General features: G+C 39.0%; 1 protein-coding gene across 1 annotated transcript in view; it reads left to right on the forward strand.

The window, feature by feature from the left end:
• The window catches only part of SUCLG2 (succinate-CoA ligase GDP-forming subunit beta), a 338,383-nt gene that overhangs the window by 142,995 nt on the left and 177,900 nt on the right, over nucleotides 1–17,488 (forward strand). Inside the window, exons 3-5 of the mRNA XM_043976600.1 lie at nucleotides 409–508; nucleotides 1,528–1,618; nucleotides 11,184–11,336. Coding sequence (XP_043832535.1) covers nucleotides 409–508; nucleotides 1,528–1,618; nucleotides 11,184–11,336 — 344 coding nt within the window. The remainder of the gene's footprint in view (nucleotides 1–408; nucleotides 509–1,527; nucleotides 1,619–11,183; nucleotides 11,337–17,488) is intronic.

Raw genomic sequence — 17,488 nt, forward strand, 5'->3', positions numbered from 1 at the left:
CCTTCTTAACCCCTAAGGCATGTGCATTCACACACAAACACACACACACACACACACACACACACACACACACACACACTCACTCCCTTGGCACCTTGGTAAATCTAGAAAATATACCATGACCTCAAATTTCTGCAGATCTTTTCTTCTGCAGAATTCAAAGGGCAGGCCAATGTTTTCTTCCGTCCTCAATTCACTCAGTTGAGATCATCATTGATAAACACATTGGAAGTGTTTGACTCATCTTAGGGCAAGCCTCCTAGACAAAGAGATGCCTGTGAAGCTCTCTAGTACCTTTATTTTAGAAACTGGTTTGAAAAAGATTTTCCTAGGCACTTTTGGAAGTTATTTCCAACTGCTTTTCTCCCCATGGATTTTTTCCTTACACATAACTTTTTTTTTTAACAGATGCAAGAGAAATTGTTTTAAAGGCTCAGATATTAGCTGGAGGGAGAGGAAAAGGCACTTTCAATAGTGGATTGAAAGGAGGAGTTCATTTAACCAAAGAGTAAGTATGGATATTTTATGTTTTTGTCTATTAGTTAGAAATGTCATTTGTGTAAGGACTGGGTAAGGGGGGGCATTAAGAGCCAAAAGTTGGGGGAGGGGAGCCAACCAACAGGAACTAGGGTTGGGGAGGGCATAAATAAGGTAATTCTTCTTACTTTGGTCTCCCCAAAGTCACATGCTTTGGAATCCTGTGAGACCATGGGCAAGTTACTTCCTCTTCTCTGGGTCTCAGTTTCCCTCTCCATAAAATGATGGGGTTGAACCTTATCACCTCTCAGGTCTTTAAGCTCTAAATCTATGAACCTATGAGATCTCCCTGACAACCAAGGAAGAACAGGACTCTCATTTTCTTTTGACATGGATGGCTATGAGGGAGTGGTTTGTTGGCCAGGGAATAGAGGGTTGACTTTCTATAGCAATGACTGTCCTGGTTTGTCTTACATCCTTTGCCTTTACCATTTCCCCAATGTCCCCTTCATCACTTCAATGATTATCCCCCATTCAAGGACCTATAATGACTCCCCATTAATGACCTTATCATGCCCTAACTTCTTCTGACATAGGGAATCCAGGACTCCATAATCTGACCCTGCTATAACTCATACTATATCACATGTAGCCTGAGCCCTGTGCTGGCTTCTCATTGTTCTCTGCATGTTCCTTGCTCTCTCTGTGCTCTTGACTATTCTACATTCCTGCCTTTAATGATGCCCTTCCCACCTTTCCTCAGGCTATTCACACCTTCTGGAGATAATTCAGAGCAAGTTCATGGATCTTGCTACATGGCATTTCCTTGCAATGGTTTCTATTCCTTAATTTCATATACACAAGTTTTGTGGCCTCAATAAGACTTAAAACTCCTTGAGGGCAAGGGATGATTTTTATACTTTTTTTCCTGTCCATACAGCATGGGACCAGTAAATTCCCAAAGACTAATTGATTGGGGAGGGGAGATATGTAGCTTTGTATTATTGAAATGTGAAAACCACAGCTCTCTTAACATTTTTCTTCTCTTAGTCCTAAAGTTGTGGGACAGCTGGCTGAACAGATGATTGGCTATAATTTGGCAACAAAGCAAACGCCAAAGGATGGTGTGAAAGTCAACAAGGTAGTGTGGAATTTTTTTTTTATGAGTATTATTTTCTATGAAAATATGAGAACAAAAGCAACAAGAAATCAGAAAAAAAATGTAGAGTTAGAAGGCACCTTCACAGAAGTCTCATTCAGTGTGTACTGGAAAAACAATCCCTTTGACAACACAGCTGCTCCAAGTGCTTATCCAGTCTTTGCTCAAAGAACTCTAATGAGAAGGAACCTGCTATCTTGGGAGGGAGCCATTCCCCTTTGGGATAGCTCTTAGAGTTCAGAAATTCCCCCTTCTATTCGACCTGAATTTGCATCTCAGCAATTTCCCATTGCTTCTGTTTCTTCCCTCTAGAACCAGAAAGAGTAGACCTAATCCCTCTTCTTCATGATAGGTTTTGAGACACTTGAAAACAGCTATCATGCCCCCCAAAGCTTCTCTTATCTAGTCTAAATATACATAGTTTCTTCAAGCAATTCTCATATGACATGGACTCCCATCACCAAAGGTACAGTAATGTAATGGTTAGAATATGAAAGTTGGGTTCAGAAAGACCTGGGTTCGTATCTTGCCTGGGACACATACTGTGAATTATCTTGGGTAAGTCACCTAACCTCTCTGGGTCTCAGTTTCCTCATCTGTAAAATGAAGGACTTAGACTTGATGACCTCCACCAGCTCTAAATCTGTGATCTCATCCTAGTTTCACTTCTCTGATCTCTTCCCAACTAGCCAATGCCCTTTCTAAACTATGTATGAAAAGGGAGACTTTTCATTGAGACTAATGAAATAGTGGATCCTTATAAAACATATAGGAAATTCACATCTGAAATCCTTCATGAGAAAAGCACCTTAAAATTTTAATTGTAAATAGCATAATAGTTTTTTAAAAGATATTTTTGTACCAGACTTGTGATTTTATAGGTATAGGGATCTTCTGTATGGGAAAACTTTATGTTCCAGTACAAATCAATTACAGTTTTTCAAGTTGGAGTCTTAGAGAGAACCCTAGAATCCTGAGGTGAAATGACTTGCCCAGGATCACATAGCAAGCATGTGTCTGTCATGGGGGAAAATGGGGTATGGGGTTTGGGTTAGGGATAGGGGTTTGGGGTTATTAGGAATTCCTCTTTAAAGAATTATACCCTCTTGCACACAAAAGCAGTTAAAATAAGATGGTAGTTTATTTCGGGGCAAGGGAAGGGAGGGGAAGGGAAACCATGAAAGAAATCCTTGGACTTCTCATGGGGAGAGAGGTATGGCATAAAGCACGTGGCTTTGAGATACCAATCTCCTTGAGCAGGAGGCTGGCAGGCACTTTTATAGGGGACTGATGGGGGTGACCATATCACTGTGGAAAGTGAGGGAGGACCATCCCCCACTGGTGGTGGCTGGAGGAGTTGGGTGAGAGGTGGCTGTAGATCTCTCAAGCCATCTCCTCCAGACACAAAGGAAGCAGGCACACCCAAAGTTATCTCCCCAGGGGTAAGGAAGACTAGAATGAAGGGTGGAGATCCTGGAGCTAGCTTAGTCAGATCTTGTTCCTTTATCTCTCTAGGCATATCTGTCCTCTGGTTTAGTTTCTCAAGGAGAAGATTCCTTGATGTGCCCTAGAGAACTTCTGTGGTCCTCTGAGCCCCATGCCATGTCTGAGGAAAGATGTGAACCCAGGTTTACAGGATTGCAAAGTAATTCCCTGTGCTTATCTCTCCTGGTGCAACTCTTAGTCAGCAATTATAACAACAACAGCAACAATAATAAATTACAGGGACAACCATAACTGGCATTTACATTTGCAAAGCCTTGCACAATACCTTTTTTCATTTGAGTCTCACAACCACAAGGATTAGGACTAGCGATACCAATATGTCTCCCTTTTTACTGATGAGGAGACTGAGACTCAGAAACTTTAAGGTACTTGCTTAAGGTCACACAGCTAATAAATGACAGAGGCAGAACCATAATCATCTTCCTGACTCCCCATTTATCACTCACTCTTTCAGTGATGTTTCTCAGTCAAGGATCTGAGAATGGCAATCTATTTCAGCAAACTAGAAGCGTCTTATGATTGTGTGTCAATAAATAAAGTCTTCAAGGAGAGGCTCTTAAATTTTATTGTGTTGTGGACCCTTTGGGAAGTCTGGAAGCTTAGGTACATCTGTTCAGAATAATGTTCTTAAATGCATAAGATGAAATTCATGAAATTACAAAGGAAATCAATTGTCTTACAGGGGGAGAAGGGAACAATAATTTATCAATACCTATTGTGTGCCAGGCACCATGCTATGTGCTTTATAAATATTATCTCATTTGAGTCATACAACAGCCCTGTGAGGCAAATGCTATTAGTATCCCCATTTTACAGTTAGGGAAACTGAGGCAGAGGTTAAGAGACTTGTCCACGGTCACACAGCTAATAAATATCTGAAGCCAGATTTGAACTTGGGTTTTCCTGACTTCAGGCTCAGCACTCTATCCACTACACCACCTAGCTACCTCTTGAAATCTAGTAATCGCTATATTAAAGAAGAAAACATTCCCCAGCCTCAGCTTAAGAAATCTTGCTTTAGAGAGTACTATCCCTAAAGCTGCATTAGTGTTCTTCAAGTTTTTTCTTGAGTCCTTTTTGAGATGATTGCCTTTCCTTTCCCTGTGGCCTCCCAAAGTGAAGATCCGGGCAGCAGCTTTGTTGCATTTTATTTTCATTTTCCATAGACAGTGTTGGAGAAGGTTCTTGACATGGCCTGAAAATCACCAACTGTTGACTAATGTACCATGTGAGTGTCTTGGCTTTGGCCCAAAGAGAGAGCCCCTCACTGGAAAGAAGTTTTAATAATGATGCTTCATTAGCCCCATTAGCCTAAGAATGCACAGCTCTTGCTAAGCAGTGGATGAAACAAAGAAAGACACCATCATTTCCTGCAGCTCTCCCTGTGAGGGATATTCAATTGACAATTTAAAAATTGTTCTTTTGTGATCCTGGCCTAACTTTTTACCACCCTGTTAATCTAATAGCCTTGTCCCTTTTTAAGGGATCTAGGGAGCAGACCTGTGATGTCATCTGTACACAAAACCCTCATAAGGAATTTCCCTCTACTAGTATACATTGTCAATTTCTTTGCAACCTTTTCAAAAAATAATTCACAATTATTTTGCTGAAAAAGATGGCATCCTGGAGAGTATTATTTTTTAATTGTAACAATTCATATTGAGTTATATACTAAACTGATCTCTCCTCCCTAGTTCAAAGGTCACGTTTACATCATGCTTTTTATTTTCAAAAAATCAGAAGTGGCATAGAGAATTTCCAGTGAGGAATCTACCTCTATCAATTTATTGGCATAGAGAATGGCCAGTGGAGAAGCTTCCTTTACCAATGCAACTGTACAGAAATGTCAAGTTTTTGAAAGTTGCCTCATAATTGAGGGGTTAAGCAATTTGTCAGTGGTCACACAGTCCCATTGTTGTCATAGGTGAGATTTGACCTGAGGTTTCTCTTACTGTTGAATCCAATTCTCTATGCATTATATCAGATGGGCTCTAAATATAGTACTTTATAGTTTACAAAGCAATTTAGCAAAATAATCCTGCATACTAATTAGAGTGTCTTGTCATACTCATTTTTTGTTGTTGTAGTTCTTGAGTCAATGAGTCATGTCTGATACTTTATGACCCCATTTGGGGCTTTCTTGACAAAGATACTGGAGTGGTTTGCTATTCCCTTCTCCAGATCATTTTACATGTGAGAAGACTGAGGCAAACTGGGTTAAGTGACTTGCCCAAAGTCAAACAGACAGTATGTGTCTGAGGTTGGATTTGAACTCAGGAAGATGAATCATCCTGACTATGGGCCCAGTACTTTATCCACTGTGCTACCTAGCTGCTCGAATGGCCATTTTACAAATGATGAAACTGAGGCTCAGAGAGATTAAAGTGCTTTGTCCAAAGTTCTGTAGCTGTGAAGTGCCTTAGAATTCTAATTTCTGTACTCTTGCCCCCCTATGCCATCTTGCTTCCTGTAAAAGCAGAATTCATGGTACCATGAAATACCAAACCTGGGATCTGGCTACCATTTGTGTATCATTTTACTTTCATTTTGCCTAGAGACATGCTCCTGAAATATCATGGACATATCACCCTTTTATATACTGAATCAATTTTCTATGTGAACCAGAGTCATGTAACATTTAAAATATTCTGGTGAATGCTTTTGTAATGTATCTAATCACACTCACTTGCCTTATTTTGGTCTTAGTTCAACAAATTAAGTGTGGCTGATATTTATTAAATGTCTATTATTTGCAAGACTTTACCTAGAAACTAGGGTTACTAGAGATTGGTACTTAATTTAATGTTTCTGTTTTATGAATTTAGATTTGTGTCCATATTTTTCTTCAAAGAGGAAAAACCCTTATAATTATTATAGTCCGTTCAAATTGATTAGTAGATCACTTTTTCTCTCTGTCTCTCTCTGTCTCTCTGTCCGTCTCTGTCACTCTCTGTCTTTCTGTCCCTGTCTCTCACTCTCTGTCTCTATCTCTATCTTTCTTTGTCTCTGTTTTTCTGTCTCTCTGTCTCTTTCTCTCTCTCCTCATTCATTAGGTTGATGGTTGGAGATAACTGCTTATGGAATTGAATTGGAATAAGTGCCTGCTATGTGTCTTCACGCTGGCTATATAAAAATAAAAATGAAAGTGGAAAGAACACTGCTTCTGGAATATGAGACCCAGAGCATGAAAAGCTAGCTCTGATATTATCTCTTGTGCCTCTTTCCTCATTTTTCAAATGAGAAGTTTGGGCTAGATAGTTTCTGAGGTCTAAGGTCTCTATCAACTTGAAATCTATGATCCTATTGTTATATGAAATAGTCCCTACCTTCAAAGAGCTTTCATTCTAAAATGTCATTACATTCTAGATAAAGTTATATTCAAATCCTTACTCAGAATTTCTAATCTTTCCTGGATTTACTGGTGGTAGTACAAGAAGCCTTTCCTGATCTCCTATTTACCATTGTCTTCCCCATTAGGCTAGGAGCTTCTTAAGGCCAGAGATTGTCTTTTGCCTCTATTTCTATCCCCAGAACTTAGTGGGTCCTTAATCAATGTTTATTGACTAAGTCCTTATTCCTTTTACTTATAGAGAAGTCCATGTCACTAGATGGGCTTCATGAGTTATCATGACTAAAAATTCATGATTTTCTTTGAATCATAATAGGATCATTTCTTTGGAGCAGTGATATGGTGGGGAATGGGGTACGGGTTGGGGTTCTTGGGAATTCCTCTTTAAAGAATTACACCCTCTTGCATACAAAACTTAGTTAGAATAAGGTGATAGTTTATTTAGGAGCTAGGGAAGGGAAGGGTGGGGGGAGGGAAACCATGAAAGAAATCCTTAGACTTTTCATGGGGAGATTTGGCACAAAGCACATGGCTCAGAGGTACCAAATCTCCTCGAACAGGAGACTGGAAGGTACTTTTATAGAGGACTGATGGGGGTGGACCATCTGCCCATGAAAAGTTCCTTTAGTGAGAGAGGACCATCCCCCACTGGTGGTAGCTGAGGGAATTGGGTGAGGAGTGGAGGACCATCCCCCACTGGTAGTGACTAGAGGAATTGGATGAGGGGTGGCTACAGATCCCTCTTCAGAACACAAAGGCCACAGCCACACCCAAATTTATCTCCCCAGGGAAAAGGAGACCAGAATGAAGGGTAGGAATCCCAAGATAGCTCAGTCTGATTTGGTTCAGCTTATCTCTCTAGGTGTTATCTGTCCTCTGGTTCAGTTTCTCAAGGAGAAGATTCCTCGGTGTGCCCCACAGAAATTCTGGGGTGCTCTGCACCCCATGACAGCAGGAAGGGACATTAGAGGTCCTCTACTTGAATACTCTCATTTTAGAGAGGAGGAAACCGAGGTCCTAAGAGTTCAAGCGAGTTGCTCAAGGACACAGGACATGCACAGTTAAGAATAATAACTAGCGGGGGCAGCTAGGTGGTACAGTGAATAGAGCACCGGCCCTGGAGTGAGGAGTACCTGAGTTCAAATCCGGCTTCAGACACTTAACACTTACTAGCTGTGTGACCCTGGGCAAGTCACTTAACCCCAATTGCCTCACTAAAAAAAAAAAAAAAAGAACTAGCATTTATATAGTGCCCACCATGTGCTAAGGTTCTGTGCTAAGTACTTTACAAATACTATTTCCTTTGATCCTTTCAACATCCCTAGAAGGTTTTTTTCATGCCCATTTTATAGATGAGGAAACTGAGGCAATTGGAAGTTAAGTGACTTGCTCAAGGTCACATAGCTAGTAAGTGTCTGAGACCAGATATGAACTCTCTCCAGTCCTGGTATTCTATCCTGGTGTACCATCTAGCTGCCCTTGGTAGTAGCAAAGCGAGACCATGCGCTTCATTTTTCTGACATGTTTGGTGTCTTTCCACTCCACCAGGCTGCATCCCAATGGCTAATTGAATGTCCCTTCCAGCTCCACAGCCTTTGATGATCCTAAACCTCCTTGTACTTATTGAAGTTGCCTTTTGGATAAAAGATGCCCATCATTGGCTGTTGGCAGACCTGTAGCTGTTGCCTTTCCAGTTTGGTTAGACCTCGCAGATCTTCCATTATGTTGGCATGGGTCATTCCCTTGCCAGCATTAGGCAAGAGTAGCACATTAGTGGAGAAGTGGAAAAATCAGCTGGTAGTGAACAAGTAGGAGAAAGGAAGCATGGGATAGTGGGTAGAAAGCATCAAGGATGGCTTTGGAGACAGGAAGACTTGGATTGGGGGCCTGCCATTCACATGCAATAGCTGTGTCACCTCAGGTGACTCCAAGACTCTTAGCTGTGGGCTAAGTAGGAAAAGATTCACAACACCGGGAAGGATCCCTCTACACTGATGAAATCACGGACTTCCTATATTGGCCAGACTTGAAATCAGGAAGTCTTTGGTTCAAATTTTGAACCTCTGAAATTTACCCTCTGAAACTTACCAGCTGCCCAATCCCATGGAAAAAATTACTGACTATGGAGTCAGAGGACATGTGTTAAAAATCTGCTTCTGACCATTATTACCTGTGGAATTCTACATGAGAATTCCCCATGTTGAAGATGTCACACATAGGACAAAGCAAGTTGACCTTCTTGGACCTCAGTTTTCTCACCTAGAAAATGAGGGAGTTGGAATATAGAGCTGTTAAAATTTCCCAACTGGAGATCTATGACCCTATAAACTGGACAAGTAACAACTTCCATATGCTTCTGGCAGCTCTGGCTGGTATGCCACCTACATTCCTCTCCATTCACCATCTTTGTTTCATCCTATATACAATAGTGAGGTGATGCTAGATGGCTTCTGAACTTCTTCCAGCTTTAAATCTATGACCCTATGCTTCTCCGGCATACCCCAATTCAGACCTGCGTGAATAAGGGAGTTTCTACAATGGGAATTCCTTATTCTGGAGATATCACCAATACTTCCTTTATTTATGTGATCAGTAATCATATCCTGAAAAATATCATTGTTGGGGCAGCTAGGTGACACAGTGGATAAAGCATTGGTCTTGGATTCAGGAGGACCTGAGTTCAAATATGACCTCAGACACTTGACACTTGCTAGCTATGTGACCCTGGGCAAGTCACTTAACCCTCATCTCCCCACGGAAAAAAAAAAAGAAAAGGAAAAAGAAAAGAAAAGAAAATTATAACAGCCACCTTGGACTCTTGCTCCCTACATGACCCTGGGCAAGTTAAATGACCTTCCTAGATCAAGTTGACAGCATTGATTAAGCACTTAGTAAGTACTGGTCTCAGTCCCTTTATCTATAAAGTGAATAAGTTGTACTGGATGGCCTCTGATGTCTATTTCAGATTAAAATCTATGATCTTGTGATCCAGTAATCATAACTGAAATTTAAATAGTTCTTTCAAGTTTGCAAAGCACTTCATAGACATAATTTCATTTGAGCCTTATAACAACCTTAAGAATTTAAGTACTGCAGTTATTATTTTTATTTGATAGATGAGAAAACTGAGGTGTAAAAAAAAAGGTAGAGGATAGGGGCAGTTAGGTGTTCCAGTGGATAAAGCACCAGCCCTGGATTCAGGAGGACCTGAGTTCAAATCCAGCCTCAGACACTTGACACTTACTAGCCATGTGACCCTGGGCAAGTCACTTAACCCTCATTGCCCCCCCCCAAAAAGGTAGAGGAGTGCCTAGTTTCACACACTACTGAGATGGAATTTATAATGAGGTTTTCCTGACTCAGACCCTGGCTTTCTGTCCATTACATACACTCATTGATTATAGAATCCATTTTATATCACTTAAATTTGCTGGATTTTGTGGTATTTTGTTATTAAAAATGTTATGTTAGTCTAGCATGACAGCTGACCAAGGAAAGAGAGACATTACCATCTTATTTATAGAAGTGAAATGAAAGGATTCTCTTGGCTTGTAATTGCTATGGTAACTACTTTGATAATTACAAGGAGCCTCCTTTTTTCTTGAATTTTAAAACAAGTTCCAGAAAAGTTCACCAGCCAATTAATTAATCACTTATTAAATGCCTCCTGTACATATCAGATATTGTGGTATCAAACTTAAGAAGAAATGGGATGGGGGCAGCTAGGTGGCGCAGTGGATAGAGCACCGGCCCTGGAGTCAGGAGTACCTGAGTTCAAATCCGGCCTCAGACACATAACACTTACTAGCTGTGTGACCCTGGGCTAGTCACTTAACCCCAATTGCCTCACTAAAAAAAAAAAGAAGAAGAAGAAGAAGAAATGGGATGCCTGCCAGTCACATAGTGACTTAGAAAACCACAAATTCACATTACCTATGTTGTATTTCATTTTTATTTATTTTATCAAACATTTCTCCATTACATTTTTTTTTTGCAGGGCAGAGGGTTAAGTGACTTGCCCAGGGTCACACAGATAGCAGGTGTCAAGTGTCTGAGTCCAGATTTGAACTCAGTTCCTTCTGAATCAAGGGCCAGCACTTTAACCACTGCATTACCTAGCTGCCCCTGAGCTTCATCTTGATGCAAAGGAGGCATCCTGGGGGTTGGGGAGGGACTGAAGAAGGTGCTCTTTCTAGACACTGGCCAAAGCCTGCAGGATCAAAGCTTCTCTCTATAAAATAATCCTTCATTTTGCAGGCTAACTGCGTTTCCTAGCAATCAGATAGCTATGAGGTAGGAAAAGAAAAAAAAAATTCTAGTAATATATCTTTGGTGCTAAACTCCTGAATTAAAATAACAGCTGCTTGATAAGACTTTTTTTTTTTCTTAAGTAACAGTTTCTCAAGGAAGGAAAAAAGAAATGATTAAAGTGGAAAGTTCCTTCAGGCAAACCAAATAACTGTCACTTTAGCAAGTTAACAGGATCAATTAGGGAGGTGAAAATGGGCATTATGCACTGTAAGAATGGAGCTTCTCAGATCCCCAGAAGCTCAGGCATCAGTATTGGGAGAATCACAGAATGAAACTGTTTTGGGCCTTGCAGCACGTTTGTCTAGTTCTGTTTCCTGATTGGAAAAAAATGGGGCGATAGAGATCCAATGTTGAATCAATGTTCTCTTGCTAATTTGGCAGGTGATGGTTGCTGAAGCCCTGGATATTTCCAGAGAAACCTACTTAGCAATTTTGATGGATAGATCCTGTAACGGTCCAGTGCTGGTTGGCAGCCCCCAGGGAGGGGTTGACATTGAAGAGGTGGCAGCCACTACTCCGGAACTAATTTTTAAGGTATGTTTAAATTAAAGTAAAATTTATTTCTTCAGTCAATTGGGGATATATTAGAAAAGTATGGATCTGATTGCAATGCCACCTCCCCTACTCAGACATCCTCGGTGATTCCTTCTTTCCTCCATGTTAAAATACAGACTCCTTACCCAGGCATGAAAAAAAAAAATGTGAAATGACATTTTTTTCCTGTCTCTTAGTTTTATACTTTAGTCATTTCCATTTATCAACCTCATCTTATTAAACTATTTCTCAATTTCCTGGCTTTTTCTCTATTAGAGACTCATATGGATTTCCTGGGTATATTTATTCAGTAAGCATGGCTTAGTGGATAGAGAGCTGCCCTCAAAATCAGGAAGACCTGGGTCCCTCCTCTGCCCCGTTCTGGCTGCAAGACCCTGGCATGTCCATAAACCTCTCAGTGCCCCAATTGACTCTCAGACTTTACTTGTAGGACAGATGCAGACCAGCATTGATACAAGTGGCTTCCTCACTCAGTATTATCACCAGAGAAATCACAAATTTTGTCCCTATCTCAATTTAAAAAAAATGGTATTATAAAAACTTAAGTTGGCTATTTCTGTCTAGAATTCAAAATGAACTACTTATTTATTATTCTTATTGCTTTCCAAGACTACAGAGCCAGATTTATGTTGTGTTGTAAGGCTTTCAAAGGCCTTATACACATTATCTCATGATTCTCACAAATGAGCTAAAATGAGATGAGATACCATCTCCATCAAGGTATGCTGTGGCAATTTGAGTTAAGGATTATAGATCTCAAACCCTGGCACATGTGTACTTATATGTGTGTATGCATGTATGCATATATGCATTTATGCATGCATGTATGTATGTATGTATGTGTCTCAGTGAGGAATGTCTCATTGATAATGGAGATAGATACCTTCTCTGCAGCCTAGAATGTTAGAGAGTTCTCTAGAGCAGTGAAAGGTTTAATGACTTATCCATGGTCACACAAGAAGGATCTGTCAGCAGCAAGACTTGAACTCAGGTCTTTGTGGATATGAGACCAGTTCTGTATGCAATTGGCCTTACTGACAATTTCAAAATATGTAACCTTATTTTAATAGAAGCACATAAAAGCTTTATGGGAAAACATGTATTTTTCTTATTGAAAAGCAATTCTTGTTGGACATGGTTGAGCATGCCTTGTAATCCTGGCTCCTAGCAGAGACAAGCACTTAAGTCCAGGAACTCTAAGATTGGCTTAGCTTACATAAGCCAATAGAGTCTCAGCATCATGTTCTGCATGAATATGATGAATTTAGAGAAGTAGGTGGCCAGCAATCATCAAAACTGTCTGGTGCTGTCTAAGAAATCGAGTAGTCAATCAGTGCAATAGAATAGATCCACAAGGCTCAGTAATAAGTAAATATTGTGATTGAATGTTTGATAAACCCAAAGACCCCAGCTTTTTGGACAAGAATTCACTATTTGTCAAAAATTACTGGAAAAGCTAGAAAACAGTATGGTATAAACCAGCATCTCACACTGTCTGCCAAGATATGTTTAAAATGATTATATGATTTAGACGTAAAGGATGATATCGTAAGCAAATTAGGGCAGCATGGAAAAGTTTACCTCTCATTGATGGAGAAGGGAAGAATTTAAGACCAAACAAAAAATAGAGAGCATTAGGAAATGTAGAATGGATAATTTTTATTATATAAAATTGAAAAGTTTTTGCACAAAAATACCTATGCAACCAAAACTAGAAGGATAGCAGAAAACTGGGGGGAAATTTTACAAGAATCTCTGATAAAGGCCTCATTTCTCAAATATATAGAAGACTGATTCAAATTCTAAGTATACAAGTCATTCCCCAATTGATAAATGGTCAAAGGCAGTTTTCAAAGAAATCAAAGCTACATAATCATATGGCAATATGCTCTAAATCACTATGGATTAGAAAAATGCAAATTAAAACAACTCTGAGGTACTACCTCATACCATGCAGATTGGCTAATTTGATGAAAATGAGAAATGTGGGAGGGGATGTGGGAAAACCAGGACACTAATGCACCATTGGTGGCATTGTGAACTGCTATTTTGGATAGCAATTTGGAACTATGTTCAAAGGGCTATAAAACTAGGTGTACCCCAGCAATACCACTATTAAGTCTGTATCCCAAAGAGATTTTTTTTTTTTTGCAGGGCAATGAGGGTTAAGTGACTTGCCCAGGGTCACGCAGCTAGTGTCAAGTGTCTGAGGCTGGCTTTGAACTCAGATCCTCCTGAATCTAGGGCTGGTGCTTTATCCACTGTGCCATATATTTGCCCCCCCACCCCCAAGAGATTTTTTTTAAAAGGGAAAAGTATCTATTAGTACAAAAATATTTATAGCAGCTCTTTTTTTGTGCTGGCCAAGAATTTGAAAGTCAGAGGATGTGTATCAATTGGGGAATGGCTGAACAAATTTTGGTATATGACTGTAATGGAATATTATTGTACTATAAGAAATGATAAGCAGGAAGATTTCAGAAAAAAACTTGGAAAAACTTACATGAACTGATGCAAAGTGATGTTAGCAGAACCAGAACAGTATACACAGCAATAGCAATATTGTATTATGAACAACATTTGTTATTTTCAGTACTACAATGAACCAAGATCACCTGAAAGGACTCATGATGAAAGATGCTATCTACCTCCAGAGAAAGAACTAATGCCATCAAAATACAGATTGAAGAATAATATTTTCACTTTCTTTCCTTCTTTCAGTTTTATTATTTTTTGGTTGAATTTTCTTCATAAAATCAATGACTAATTTGAAAATATTTTTCTCCATGATTTCACATGTATAACCTATATCAGACTGCCTACTGTCTCAGGGAGGGGAGGAGGGGAGAGCAGGAAAGATAGAATTTGGAACTCAAAACTTAAAAAAAAAAAACCTAAGTGTTAAAAATTGTTTTCCATGTAATTGGGGGCAAATAAAATATTATTTAAAAAAGAAGAAATGAAACAAGTCCAAGCTTGAAGAAGGATCAAGCTCATGAGTAATCCTTGGCTTACAGCTTGGTTGAGATAAGGAGACCCAAGCTTTTTTTTTTTCCCCTCTTGTTTATTTTCAAAAGATAAGCTTGCTTTATATATTAAGCACAAAATCTGATTACGTATACATTTGGAATGATTAACATTGCTAGATGGACTTTAATATTGGTATATCAATTTACTGCTTGCTCTTTTTGTGATGCCCTTCCAACCCCTTTTTTTTTCAATTTCTCCAAATTTATTTCAATCTTTCTTTTTTTATTGTTATTGTAACTGTTACCCCTCTCATTCTTTTCCTACATCTGTCAATGGACCCTTATCTGAAATGATCTGAAGACCTTTCCTCTTTCTGGGCACCTGCACCTGGAAGCTTTATAGCTTCTTAGGAAATATTGATAAAATGGGGTAATATTTGTAAAGCATTTAGTGCATTGCCTGGCATATAGCAAATGCTTAAGAAATTATCCTATCTTCCTTCCTTCTTTCCCTCTATTTTTCCTTCCTCCCTTATTCCTTCCTTCCTGACTTCCTTTCATATTCATCCTAAAATATAGTTTCTAAAACTAAACACAATATTTTACGTGTGTATAAGTAGGGCAGAGTGCAGTGGCCATATCACATCTCTAGTTCTAGACTCCATGCTCTAAAAATAATTAAAACAAAACACACACACACACACACACACACACACACACACACACGTTGAATGTCAGACAGCAAATGGAACCAATTAGATCTACTTTAAAATTACATTGAAGTGAATAAATTCAATGTATTAAATTATCAGAATTTTTTATTTATTAATTTGAAGTTTCCATCATGATTCTTCTTTTATCCATTCCCAATCGCTTTTCCTCCAATAAGGTAACATTGTCTTTTTTACTCTTTTGGTTCTTTTTCTATAATCTTTTTTTTTCCAAAAACAGTTTTTTGAGAATTTTTTAATGTTTTTCATCATTTTCAATCTAAATTATGTTATATTTCCTAATATTAAAGCACCACAATTTATTTAACCATTTTCTTGTAACCTTGCTTTCATTTTTTAAATTAAAAATAATGAAGCTAAAAATATGATGCTAAAAAAAGTCTTTCAATAGATATCACTCTGTGTTTCTCTGTCTCTGTTTCTCTCTCTTCCTCTGTCTGTCTCTCTGTATCTCTGTATCTGTCTTTATCTCTCTGTGTCTCTATGTTTCTATATGACTTTGTCTGTTTCTGTTTCTGTCTGTCTGTCTTTCTGTCTCTCTGTTTTCCTTTCTCTTTTTCTCTGTGTGTGTCTATCTCTTTCTCTGTTTCTGTGTGCGTCTCTCTCTGTCTCTTTCTCTGTGTGTCTCTGTCTGTCTCTATCTCTGTTTCTACCTTTGTCTCTGTCTCTATCTCTGTTTCTACCTTTGTCTCTGTGTCTCTCTATCTCTGTATGTCTGTTTCTCTGTGTGTGTGTGTCTCTCAGATTCTTTGTCTCTCTCTGTTTCTGTCTCTGTCTCTGTCTCTGTCTCTCTGTCTGTCTCTCTGTGTCTGTGTCTCAAATTCTTTGTCTCTCTGTCTCTGTCTCTATGTCTCTGTGTCTGTCTTTGTCTCTCTGTCTCTCTGTCTCTCTGTCTCTCTGTCTCTCTGTCTCTCTCTCTCTCTCTCTCTCTCACACACACACACACACACACACACACATACACAGAATTCGGGGCTATAGTCCTACTCTGCTACCTTTCATGAAAAAGATTTTATTTGCTCTTTTGGGCTATAATATGGCTCTGTTGACTTAGGTTAATTTTTCAGTCCACCAAAACCTTTACATCCTTTGCATATTAAGCAAAATAGGAAGTAGGTATCCTTTCCTCCTCTTATACACGCTAATTTAATTATTTTTTATCCAAGATTTATGACTTTATATTTATCTCCATTAAATATCATGTTCTCTGGAACATATTGTTCTATGTTATTGCAGTATTTTGGGGTCCCAGTTTTGTTATCCAACATATCAGCTAGTCGTCTGTTTTTGTGCTGTATACAGATTTTATAAGTGCCTTTGTCCTGGTCATTGATAAAATTTTTGAACAGAAGAGAGCCAAAGGACTTGTGAGTGTTCAATTACCACTTTTCCTATCACATTGTTCATCTGGTTGTCAAGCCACCTGTCACCATCTATCCCATGTTTCTCATTCTTTAAAAAAAAATAGAGCTTGCCCCATCCTTTGTTAATTCTATGAACCAAAATATGTCTTGATATGCATCTTGATTGTATCCCTCTATTCAAAACTGCCTTCTAACCTATTGTAATTTTTTTTTCAATCTTGACCCATGTGCCTATGTTAGCTATTCCTCCTAATTTTGTTTCATCTATGCATTTGACAGGCATCCCTCTCCATCTGACAACTATATAACAAAAACCAAAATGAGTCAGATGTTTTGAACAAGAGTTTGTGATCACTGTCTCCCTTTCTAGATGTTCAGCCACCATCCCTTTTATAATGTGTTACAAGATTTTGCCAGAAACTACAGACTATCACATGAACCTATAGTTTGCCAGCTTCCATTGTAATAATAATTAAACAGGTCAGGATATGATCCACCTTTTCCATTTTCATTCCACCTCTTGGATTCCCCACCTCTTTCAAAAATGAATGACCATAACTCAGCAATTCATATGCCAGTTCTTTTATAACCGTAGGTTGTGGTTCATCTGGGCCAGGTAACTTAAACTCACCTAAGGCGGGCAGGTGTTCTTTTGTCTTTATCATAGATTTCAATCCTCCATTGGCCATTTTTATTCCATTCCTTGTTGTCCAAAGATTCTCCTTTCCAGAGAAAATAGAACCTAAATTAAGATTTTATAGCACTGGTCAGCTAGGTGGTGCAGTGGATGAAGCACCAGCCCTGGATTCAGGAGGACAGTTCAAATTTGACCTCAGAAACTTGACACTTACTAGCTGTGTTACCCTTGCCAAGTCACTTAACCCACATTGCCCTGCCAAAAAAATTTTATATATATATATATCACTGCTTTCTCATTGCTATCCATTATGATTTTTCCATTGTCCAGGGGTAACATTACTCTCCCTTCTTTTATCTTTCAATTCTTATTCTGCCCTTTCTGTCCAGAATCATTTCCTTTGTCCTTCAGAATTTAATTCTTGAATACT

Source organism: Dromiciops gliroides, chromosome 1 (genome assembly GCF_019393635.1).
Source record: "Dromiciops gliroides isolate mDroGli1 chromosome 1, mDroGli1.pri, whole genome shotgun sequence".
Classification (NCBI taxonomy): Eukaryota; Metazoa; Chordata; class Mammalia; order Microbiotheria; family Microbiotheriidae; genus Dromiciops; species Dromiciops gliroides.